Source organism: Trachymyrmex septentrionalis, unplaced genomic scaffold, assembly GCF_001594115.1.
Source record: "Trachymyrmex septentrionalis isolate Tsep2-gDNA-1 unplaced genomic scaffold, Tsep1.0 scaffold76, whole genome shotgun sequence".
NCBI lineage: Eukaryota > Metazoa > Arthropoda > Insecta > Hymenoptera > Formicidae > Trachymyrmex > Trachymyrmex septentrionalis.
In genome coordinates, this window is record NW_017305947.1 from 1,047,207 (window position 1) to 1,060,159 (window position 12,953).

The 12,953-nt window shown below is 33.4% G+C and overlaps 1 protein-coding gene across 1 annotated transcript in view; it reads right to left on the minus strand.

The window, feature by feature from the left end:
- The window catches only part of LOC108754120 (neural-cadherin-like), a 67,862-nt gene that overhangs the window by 9,881 nt on the left and 45,028 nt on the right, over positions 1–12,953 (minus strand). The window contains exons 2-8 of the mRNA XM_018496196.1: positions 5,340–5,483; positions 3,598–3,713; positions 2,827–2,991; positions 2,570–2,707; positions 1,353–1,539; positions 826–1,059; positions 170–342 (exon numbers count right to left, since the gene is read on the minus strand). Coding sequence (XP_018351698.1) covers positions 170–342; positions 826–1,059; positions 1,353–1,539; positions 2,570–2,707; positions 2,827–2,991; positions 3,598–3,713; positions 5,340–5,483 — 1,157 coding nt within the window. The remainder of the gene's footprint in view (positions 1–169; positions 343–825; positions 1,060–1,352; positions 1,540–2,569; positions 2,708–2,826; positions 2,992–3,597; positions 3,714–5,339; positions 5,484–12,953) is intronic.

The following is a 12,953-nucleotide window of genomic DNA, read 5'->3' on the forward strand; positions in this document are numbered from 1 at the left end:
TTTTTTTTTTCTTTATTTACATGCTATGATAATTTTTAATTACGAGTAAAATGAAAGTTAAATGCGAACCTCGAATAAATGCAAAAGAGAATACAATGACCTATATATTAAATTTAAACCATTTTTTAAGCCCGATTAACAATTTCGCATCGCGAACATAAGTGGGTACCTTGTATTGGAATTTATTGGTTTCATCCTCATCGTGGACGGTTACGGTGAGTATCGGCATCTCTGGCAGATCTGGTCCTTCTGTCTCATCCACTTCAGTAAACCATTCATCCTTCGTGAATTGCGGTGGCATATCGTTTATGTCTTTGACCCGTATCGATGCCGTCCCGGTACCTACCAAGAAATGCATGGAAATACTGAAACAATGCCTTTCTATGGAATGTTCTGGACGGCTCTTAAAATATGCAAAACGACATTGCTACTGTTCATAGAAATATCTATGACCGTTTTACGCATATACTTCGGACTTTCGACTTTCATACTTGAATACAGATGAAGACCCAGAATGATAAAAGACGCACGGAGAGAACGTTTAGTAATATTTTAGTAAACGTGTGTAAGATATAACAAAAAGATGAAATAAGTACAGATAGTCGGTGTCCTTTTATTTCCACGACAAAATATTTTACTAGGTAGTTCACAGAAGTAAAATAAAAATTAATTCATTCCGAATAAGAGTTGTTACAATTATTAACCATTTATTTTAGATATTGTGAGAATTATGAAAAAAATACAATGATTATTAATAATTACAATTAAAAATTATATGAAACTTGTTAAAATTAAAAATAATCGAAATAATTGAAAAAATTTTACCCTTTAACCCCCCTCCATCCATTGCAACGACTTGTATAGAATAATCCGGAGTGCGTTCTCGATCCAAGCAGCACACAGCGGTCTTGATCACGCCAGTTTCCGATTCAATTTCGAAAATGGGAGAGCCAGTCTCTTCTTCAATGACATTCTTCTCGATGGAATAGATAAGTCTTGCGTTTGTTCCTTCATTTGGATCATCGTAGTCCACGGCTGTCATCGTCATCACCACCATTCCTAATGAAGAAGAGCACGAAAAGCGTTAATTGCATTTGAATTTTATTGAGTCCATTTTTTCGCTATTAAAGTTTTTATTTATTGACGAAAAGAAATTATTAATCTCTTAATAAATCGATAAATTTTTCTTTATTTTTGTCGCAAGTTTTAAAATATTCAAATCAATATCCAACATGTAGAGTTCTATATAACAGCGTAACTGTTACGGAACGGGAATCTAATCAGCGTAACTCTAATGGCACGGGAATGTAACCGCGTCTGTGTATTGGCCCATTGGCTACTGTCCCACAAACCTGCGGTGCCGTTCTCGGTGACGTTGCCGAAGTAGACACCCTGCGGGAATATCGGGGCGTTGTCATTGATGTCCTTGAGGTTAACTTGGACGTCGGCATAACCCACGAGACCTTCTCCACCCTCGTCCTGAGCAAACACGGTGAACCGCCACTGTGGCCGACCATTTGGTTGATCTCTGTCCAGCGGCTATGTCGGGAGAAAAATAAAAGTCACGCGCGAATCCTTTGAGAAGCCAGTCAAACGTAGGACATAGTCGTGTATTTACATAGTCTTTATTCGAAACTCAATATCGTACCGCGATGCCGATATTTGAATTATTCCATCGCAATATTGCGTTGCAGCCACGTGCACAAATATGTGCATTTTATAGTCATGGAAGAATTAATTTCTGCCGACCAGGTGTTAGATTACATCAGACGTTTAATATCAATACGAAATCAGCTGTTCCTCGAATCATCCGTTTTGCAATTTTTTTAGTCGTATGTTAAATTAAAACTTTATTGAAGTAAAATTTCTATCAAATTAATTTGAAAGCAGAGTTAACTATTGCGACTCTGCAAGATAAATTCAATGAAACCGTTTAATTTTACAATTTAATTAATTTCGTATTAACGAAAAAAAAAACCGCTACCGTTGTGCTTTATAATTTTTATATTTTCAGTATTAACAATTTGAAGAGAATTTGTGATACTTTTTATATTGCGATGCACTGTAATAGTTATATTTAATATAAAGCTTGAAAAATTCGTATCACGCAAATGTAAAAAAATTATATTAACGAATATTTTCATTTGTTGTAATACAAGGATGTATTACACGTATTTTTTAACAAAATGAAAAAATTACAAATTGTATTGCAAAAGTAATACAAAAAATTCACGGAATTTAGAACCTGGATAAAAAATATTTTAGCGAGAAAAAATATGTTAATAAGAAATAAAAACGTTCTTAAAAAATAATTAAGATAAAATGAAAAAATTATAAAATTATATTGTTGAGTATAAATATTGATCTTATTGTGTGTGAACTATTTTACACATAACATTCATTTTTAAATAATATAAGCATACATTTCTAATTTTAGCCACTTTTCACTGTATACCTGATACATACATACACACATATTATATATATATTTTCATATAATAAATATCTAATTCTTTATCAATAAAATCTTTTTCTCGAACACACAATACTGATTGATTTAGAAACAGACCTTCAGAACAAAAATCTCTCCGGTCGTGCGATTGATGTCGAACTTGCTGTTCGCAGGATTATCGGGATCAATACCTTGCCCAGTTAGGAAATAGACTATATTTTGCGGTCTATCTTTGTCTCCGTCAGTCGCAGTGACCTGCGATTCAAATATTAATTGCTAATTAACCGCAATCTGTGTGGACGAGGTAAATATTCATTCGGCACAATTAATTTTATAAAAGTTTAATGTAGCGATTATATAAAGAGAGTAATTACCCCGAGGACGCGTTTCGGCAAAGTCCTGTCGTCCTCCTCCGTAATTTGTGTTCTGTAATTTGGTCGCTCGAAGACAGGCGGGTTGTCGTTTACGTCCTTCACGTGAATTACAACTGTCGTATAATTCTCCTTCAAGTTGTCCGACGCAGTAAGCCGAAGCTCGTACTGCAAGACGCACGTGGAAATTTTCTCGTAAAATATCACAATTTCAGATATTTAATCTATTAAATACAGTTTTCACACGTGCACGAAATATACGGATAATTAGCTCAATTGTGCCATTAGATTAATTATCAATTTATTTAATTATTTCAATTGACATTAAATCAATTATCAATTCATATAATTATCTCAATTGGCATCATATCAATTATTAATTTATATAATTAACTTAATTGTCGTGGTATCAATTATCGATTAGCATATCATTATATATTGTAATATATATTATATGATCTTTCTGTTGAAGATTTATTGCGAAATAAAAATAGTACATGCATAAAATAAATTATCTTTATTTAAATTTGAATAATAAAAAAGCTAATTAAATCGATTATTTAATTTTTTATTCTTCAATTATTTTCAGAAAACACAACAGGAAAAAAACAAAAATTAGAATTTTTTTAACTAAAATTTATTATTAATATTTTTTAATTAAAATATTGATTAATTTCTGAATATACAAAGATGTTAAAATAAGATGTTAAATAAATAGCTGTAAAATAAGGCGTTCGAGCGGCACACTAGGATGACATTTATGATGATACCAACCCTCTTTCTCGTCTCATAGTCCAACGCACCCGCGACGTAAATGGCGCCGGTCATGTTTTTCACAGCGAATGCACCGCCTATGTTCCCGCTCGTGATCTCGTATCGAATACGCGAGGCTGCGACAGAAAGGAAGGACTTTTAATAAAGCAAGGCGTGACTCTCTCGTTGTAATCGAATGAATTCCGAGATAAAAGTTTTCTCGCTGGGAGCGAGTTTTATCGAATAAGAAAGTTCGGGGGGATGTTAGCACGGAGGGAAATGGCCATCTTCGATCGGTCGCCATCCGAAGTCTACTCGATACTTTCGATCTAGTTTACGATAATTCTCGCATTTCGAGATATGAGACTAGTAAAAGTTACTTGACAATAATGGTATTCGGTAAATTCTATTTTAGATCGATTCGGGTGATAGTATGAAGCTCAAAATTTTCGGACTATATCTCTTTTTAGTAATACAATTCTTTTGGTTCTAAGCTTCTCCACCGTAAGAGTATCATTTTCTTCATTTTCAATCCTTTGACAAATTTGATTTTAAAGCACAATCGATATTTGAATTGTGAATTCTGATAGATAAATTTGAAAAATGTAAAAAATGATGAAAATACAATCCGATTTCTATGATACTAAAAACTTGTTATTAAAATTTTTTAAGTATACAGACTTCTTTTGTTAGATTTTTATATATGCAGTCTAGAACAATATAAAAATTTGCACTGAAACTCAAAGCCCGAAATTGGCGCGATAAAAGCTGCAAAATTTCTCATAGATTAATGTACCAACATGCAGTTTTAAGATTAATTAGCAATATTGAATAATAATATTAGCAATTTCAAATAATAGCTAGAAATATCTCGATGTGTAATTCAAGTTATATAAATATAAACTGTAATTTTTAAATAAAATAGCTCAAATATTTGACACAATAAATATATGGAAAATAGTGGTATATTTATTTTTACAAACCGATTTCAGTCACAAATAGTCACATTATTTGTTATGTATCGGTTTTTTAATGTATTATATTTGTACAATGCTATATACTAGATTTAAAAGGACCAAAATATATATCTAGTTTTAAAATCTTTTATAACGTACTTTGTAAATATCATCAATTTCAAATGTATAGTGAATATTTGTTAAGCTATAAATTAAATGTTTCCAAAATGTGAAATTTCATATGATCTGTTTATCCGTATTACTCAAAAAAGATTAAATATCGAGGTAAAGTGAATGAGATGAAGTGTTATTTAATTTATGTTTGGGACATATTGCGTAACTTTTCGTACACAATCTGCACAATACATTTAAACGCATCCACTGTGTAGTAAATATTTCCATAATACGTATGTAATTATTAATTTAATTTTGGTACCGTGAGATAAAGTAATGAAATTTTCAGAGATGCTTGTGTATTAAATACAATACTTGAAAATGACGTTCACAAATGTATTTGTTGGAATTTTTATGTCATCGTATTAAACTTCTCAAACATAACAAATGAGATTGCAATATAAAATCCCATATGTCTTTAATTACCTTGCATGTTAAAATTAACACGACATATATTTGTAATTGGTTGCCCAGATATTTTCAAGGTACACTTGCATGCGGGTAGCGTCATTATAATATAGTTTCAAATATTTAATATGTACTTATATAAACTGTGAATATTTTCGGTGTAATTTACAATAGAATGAAAATGATAATTGATGAAATATTATTAAAAAGGCAAGTAAGACTTACACTCGTCGTGATCTTTGGCGGTGACGGTGAGCACCGTATGCTGAATGTCCTCATTTTCGTCTACCTCAGCCTCGTAGAGGCCCTTGTCGAAATATGGGGGATTATCGTTCTTGTCAGCTATCCCAATGCGAATGAATTTTGTTACTGTAACATGTCAAACAAATTTACATAATAATTAGACTTTAATTTATAGCATTAGAATTTAAATAAAAAAAAATCAAGTTCGTCACTTGAGTAAACATGGGTTAAGTACGCATATATATAACATCGTCCTAATTATAATAAATATTAAGTTGCTGATTTTAAAAGTTGATGCAAAGAATATCTAGAGTTAGAGAAAAATTATGATTTTAATTATAATAATTCTAAAGAAAATTATCACATATAAAATAGTATATGAAAGAGAATTTTCTTCAGATCGAGACACACTACTCTAACATTATTCCTCGTATTATATATTCCCGCGGTTTGGTCTTAATGCACTTTGCACTAAAGTACGGAACTTGGATGATAAAGAATCCTGAACCGTTAATCATTTTTTCGCCCAGTTACGGAAATTTAAGATGGGCAATTACCGGTCGCCGCTAGCAAAAAGGTTAAGTAGTTTCAGATAACGGCACTTCATTCCAGAAGTAGACATTTATTGATGGAACTAGGTTGCCCGTTAGAAGAAAAATGTATAATTGCGGGAGCTTTTTCTGGATTGGTACATTAAGCCCTTAACCGCATTTTATGACGGTAAGGAGAGCGGTAAACATCGATCAGTTCCGCATAAATTTTGCATAATCCGCGGCATAATGCATAAGGAATATTTGTCATTTTATCGGCTCGCCGATACGCCGCGGTTCATTATAAAGGGATTTAAACGTACGATTAATTATATTGTGTGGCGTTATTAAAAGTTCAGACAACGCCCGTATAATGCGAATTAACCAGTGGCGAATTTGTTTTAATTAATCGCTGAATTAAATCAATGCAAGCCGCGTTTTATTCGACGAATGTTCAAGTCCGCGCCTCATCGCTCACTATACTTCCAGCTGCAACAGCCGTTTGAAAGCACGCAGCACAAATCGAGCGTATATTTATTTAGTGAAATCGTGTGCCGTTGTGTAATGGAACGCGTGTACATCGAGCGTATTAACAAGAGAGAAATCCATTAAATACATATATTCCCGTTCGACACCGACAATACGCCGCGGCCAATTTGCTCTGAGAGCCATCCTCCTGTTCGAACTCCATCCTCCTCGAACTCCTCGACCGTTTCCTTCGCTTGGCAAATACTTGGTTGATTAAGTTAATCCAAGCGCGAGTCCCGTCCTTTCTCGCCATTTCGCGAAGTACGAGGTAATTTAGAAGAGCATGTGTGAACCTTAACATTGCGAGTGCCTGACACTGTCATTTAATTTAATTGGGAGTTATAATAATTATATCCAGGAAGATTTCCCTCTACGATTATGTCCTTAATCTTGAAATTAAGGTCTGGATTATTTCGGAAAAACGAATGTTTTATAATTCACGATCATTATTATAATATATACAGACATATCATGTTTTTTTGTACATCGTACAAATTGTGAATGTAACTAATTTGTTATTAGCGAGCATTAATATTGATGCGCAATATTTCGTGTAGCAAATAGAAAACTTTCATTATTAATTTAAATAAATAAGTAATTATTTCTGTTTAAATTACAAATTTATTAAAGTTATAAATTTTCATTATTTATTAAAAAGCTCTTTAATTATTCAATATTAACATGAATACCTTTAGGAAAGAAATTAATTGACAATTATAATACAATGCGTAATCAAGTCTCTCGTTTAAACCAAATAAATATTTTAGTTTACTCGATCGCGGTTTCAAAGAGAACAATCGAGAAATATTGTTGCAAATTATATCAATGTGATTTAGACATTATCGTGAAACATAATTCTAGAGTTTGCGTTTTAATGTAAACAAAATCTACAAGATGAAAGAGGATGATATCGCGTTATCAATGCGCAATTGAACAATCTAATTTAGCACGAGAAAATCTATTATTATGCGAGATTGCCATTAAACTCCAGACAACCGGTTATTAAATCGTTGCCGATAAAGGAGACATTTATCGTTGGTTATTGCTAACAACTTCTAGAAAATAAATATGGTTCATTTTCATAAAGATTGCGCACTAATTGGAAAATATGATTGATTCGTAAGCTCGCAGCTTGCGACGTAACGTGGGAGTTGAAGTTACGTATCGGATATACGTGGATATACAGCACGCAAGTGTAGCAAGGAAAATTGTGATAGGTGAAATTTACGTAATGATAATTCATCATTGTGCTTATCGTAAATGTTACTGCTCCGGTTGTACATCATTGATAATGAGGAACGTTAGCTTTCCTTTTAATAGATTGCATCAACTTTATACGATGCATGATGACGTTTGCGTTTAGCACTAAATACGAACCTGTATACCGTAATGTGATACGAGATTAGCATAATCGCGCATTTTTCGCGAGCGAACAAGTTTTGTTACGGAAATTTATCTTCCTTGGAAAGCGAAGATAATATACACATTTTGAAATTCAACACACATGACTGTCACTAACTCTTGGAAAGTTTCTGGTCTTTTACTTAATCTGCTTCATTTTCATTTTGTTCGAGGATTAAGTTCTAATTCTAGCATTCGTGAATATCAAACGCCAAATTCAATATTCAATAAATCAATATCCAATAAATTTGTTATAATTCATTACTTTTTTCTTCGTATTGCTTGCCTCAAAATGTAATATGACATAAAAATACCTTCCTGCATGTAAATATACATTGAAGAAACCGGGAGAATGGTCAACCTACGGATAAAAGAACACCAACGTGATGTCAGGCTAAAACACGACATCACGCAGTCGGCATTATCAGAACACGACATCGAAATGGGACATCAAATACTGTTTGACGAAGCGACCACAATAGCCAACATTACATCATACTTTCCAAGAAAGTATAGGAAAGTCATAGAGATACAAAAACATCCTAAATAGCGATAATGGCTACAACAATATAAATAAAATATGGAAGATCATTCTCCCGGTTTTTGAAGACCGGCGAATTTCCCGCCTTTTCCCCTCCACAATTCTTTTCTCCCCTCTCCCCCTCCCCCTCCATCACTACACAAGCAGCGTAATATAAAGGAAACGGCTCGGAGGAACAATTTAGTATCAAGCTGTTCCTCGCCCTGATGAAATGGACTTGCAAGGTTCACGAAACGTTGTCATTCCAAGAATGGACCTGGACACGGAGAAAATCCGCGAAACGCATAATTTTCATAATATGACACGGTTTTAGCGCCACGTTAATAGCTTTTCTATCTTGTAAAGATAATTTTAAAAGATTTCTTTTAAAGGAATTTTTTTTCAAAGTAAAAAGTAATTTTAATGTATTGTTACAATTATATATATACGCTGTGTCCTGGAAATTTATTTATTAATTCAGATAACATGTAATATAATGTCTAGTAATATTTATGCAGTTATAAATTAAAAAGTCATATATTAAAACACTTTTAATAATGAAAATAATTTATATTATAAAAATTTGTAAATATCGTAATAAAAGTGAATTAATAAATTAATTATCAACAAGCAGCTTAAACACTAATGGACATTCGTATTAATTATTAAAACTATTTACGGGTATAAAATTTGATATAAATGATTAAAACAATATACATACATTTTAAAACAATATACAATAGCTATTATAAATAAATATTAATTAGTTTTATAATTACTAAAATTAAATAATTAGGATTATTATTTCATTAAATAATCACAATAACGTATATTGTAATCAAATGTATTCAGATTTTATCATTAGAAAATATACTTGCTCATTTGAAGTCATATTTATAATGAATTGCGATGACGTCAAGTTTTCCATCTAATATTGCAAAAGTTTTGCCTTGGAATCACGTTGAAATGATAAAATCCTGCGCGATAACGAGAGGATTAAGCGTTACGGATACCATCCCAAAAACTCGATGCGAACGATCGAAGAGACGCCGCGATCGGTGATTTCCTCGGGCTCGGTGAAGCCTGCGGTGCATCAAGATCCTTTCATTGGGGGTAGCTACACCCAATGACGGTACACGACGGTCCCACGAAACGCGTTACTGGGCCACGGGGTAAGAAATCGATGAAGCCCCCACCCCTCACCTCCACATTCCCTGTCTCTTCTCTTTGCACTGAGTGCAGCGTCGTCCCAACGGCGCCGAGTGAACATTCGCTTCTTAGCCGCACCCTGCATCACTCGATTGGTTCCTAAAATACGAGCACCCTCGAGGCTTTTCGCCACTCTTGATCCCACAGACGAGGGGGACTCGTTAACGCCAAGGTGGCCCTCGAGGGTCACCCGCCAGCTTGGAATTATACGCTGGTAAATTAAGGACCGACCATGCGCTGATATCAGCGGTACAGCTCAGGGAGATCTCCACTTTGATTAATCTCATAACTTCATTAAAGATAGCCATAATAACTGTAGCGGATTGGAGCAAAATATTTCTCAGGGAAGTAATCATTTTGTCACGCTCTCTTATTATTTTAATTCAAAGAATATTTGTTAAATAATAAATTATATTTTTTTAAATTTTATAACAATTCATAATTTATAATTGTGAAATATATATTTAATATTATATTTAATTTAATAATATTTAAATGTTCTATTTCTTGTAATATTATTTCTTGCAATATTAGATTTTAATTCGATCGCAGTATTAGTTTATAACTAATTGTCATAAAGAGCTGAAAGAAAGTAACGACTATTTATTTAATAGATATAAAGTTATTAAAAATTATAGTCATGTTAATTAAATCATCTGTGATAATATAAAAAATATTTTTAGAGTGTTATTTCTCGTTTCTTTAATAGTATTCAGCTAATGCAAACGAAGGATTTGAATTAATATTATACATACAATGGAAATGCATAAAAAAAGTATTTACCGCGGTATGAATATTACATTTTTTGACGTTTTTCGTTTAGCGAAAATCAATATCAAATTCCTCAAGGGATCTATTCGCAAAATGGTCTTGCGGTTAGTTTAAGATATTCTAAGTAAACTGAATATTCCACGATTTTCAAGAGATTCACGGCGCATTTTTATGCGCTCGTCTTATGATTGCTTTATGGCCCGTAATGTACTTTATACATTGCTGTTCAGCGTAATAAAGCGAACACGTTGACGGTTTTATGTCAAGAGGAACGGTTTATCGCCATGGAGTCTCATTACTTCTTTTTGTTTTATTGTGTATAACAATAACATAAACCGAACAACTCGTTACAGGATATCATTGAATTATGTCTGTAAACTTCACTTTTATCAATAAAAACATTAGTTTTATAACTTTTGCTTCAGATATTCACGAAATTTAAATTTTCCAAAATGGACTCTATGTGGAAAGATATTAATCCCAAGCGAGCAGTGAGATAATAAAGTCGCTAGTAAAACGTAATGTAGAAAATAGTTAAGTTAAGGGAATAGTTTCTGTGCTGCTTTTTAAGTTAATATATATCCATTTATTAGTCAAGGTTATGAGAGAAATATGGATGATGTGATAAGTAGAGACATCAAGCTTATAACATCCGAGTTTCCAAAAGCGATTTAACTTTGCGCGTTAATCCTCTCGAAGACCTACTTTTATAGTCTTCTGATTCTGTATCCTAATTATGTTTAATTTAATTACCCTCAAGCGATTATTAGAATTCTGAGAGATGGTTGTACGTCGATTAGTGCTAATCCTCATTAATTCGGTTTTCTCACGTTCGATTTAAACAGTTTGTCCAAGTCCCTTCCTCCCTTCCTTCCTCTCTCTCTCTCTCTCTCTCTCTCTCTCTGTTTTCTCTCTTACTCTATCCTTAATATTTTTCTTTTTTACAGAACGCCCAAGAGGAAAGTTTTTTTCTTATTTGAAACTTTCTGAGCAATTGCTCAGCCGTCGCTCGGTGAACTATGAAATGCTGACGGAGGGATAAGATTGGATACTAGCCAATTAATCGATTAACGCTTATTACGTATATACATTGCCAACAGATACCGCCGCGGAATTTCGCCGCAAATTTATAGCGGTAGCACGCGCGATGTAAATTAATTATCTGGATGATGAACTCTCTCACATTATGCGTGAAGTTTATATCGTCGCGGCTCGCGGATTGGAAAAAATCGACTCAATTTCGTTCCATTCGTTAGTTTAATTGGAATATGTCACTATTTTACGTTGCTGACATAACCGCATTATGGTCAATTTGCGTAATAGCGAGCGTTATACAGCATTGTAATGTGGTTTTTCACATAGTGAGTATGTAGTAATATTTACTAAAATGTTGAGAGAGAGAGAGAGAGAGAGAGAGAGAGAGAGAAAGGTAATGAGCGTAATCTAGAAATGAACGTAATCAATAAAGCTACTGTCCAATTACTAATAGAACCAGCTGTGTTATCGCAGTCTACGTGGCCATTTTGGTAAAGTTTAATAGTCGAAGTTAGACTCGGTTACGAGTTGTAACGCGTTTCGTTGCCAATTTTCGGACTTCGAAGTTTGCATAATAAGCACCGAGAATCTTGCTAAAGGACCGTTGTAATTGTACTTACACGAGCCAGTGGCTTTCGATTAGCAATTATGTAATTCTATAAATATAAGGATTATGTTCTCCAACATCTGCGTTTATCTGTATCGTTACATTTATTTATCGGAATAGTCATTTGACGTCATTGTTATCTCGTGGCATTACCATTTAATAATAACATCCGCCAACCAACGTGCAATAAATCCCATCTTCCTCAGAATTAGTAATATCGACATAATTAAGAACATCGTTAGTAACTTTCGCAATCCCAGAAACCTAACAACAATTCTAGTTATTCTCTGTACCACAAGTCTATTAATATCTCGATCCCTACCTTCTCATGTAAAAGCCGACAGGCGATTAATTAGTATTCCAAACGTTATGTGCGCAACACACATAGTTATTAATCCTTCTCGACTACTCAAGCGAGTAACTAGGTACGGAGAGTGAACGATCGATTCTGACAAAATATCGAAGGAGAACGTATGACTTCATGAAGTCGTACGAGGTAGAGCGCTTGTAACGAGACAGAGATTGATTCGCTGTGATTCACCGCAACGTCATTCGACATCTCTCTTTCGTCATGTCTTCGTGAAAAATCGACCTATTGGAATGAGGTAATCCGCCGAAGCTATCTTGGGCTCGCTTCCTTCCTTCGTAAGGATTTGGCGGATTGAAAGCCCGACACGTAGAAATTTTGTATCTTGCGACGAATCGGTGAACACATTTTCTCATCACAAATGACACATACGTATAATTCTAGATTTAATATTTTTCACGAGATTTTGTCTCTCAATCTCTGGGAATAGTCACCTGGGGTTTTTTGCACTCCAACGGCGAAAACATGTAAATTCTAAAATATTATTTTATATGAATATTGTTTAACATATTTTTTTCTTTTTTTTTTTATAACTATTTTTGACGATCTTTTTGATATGCAATTTTATAAAAAACGCGCAATAAAAAAGCATTATATTAATTAAAATCTTTATTTTTTTAGAATTTTT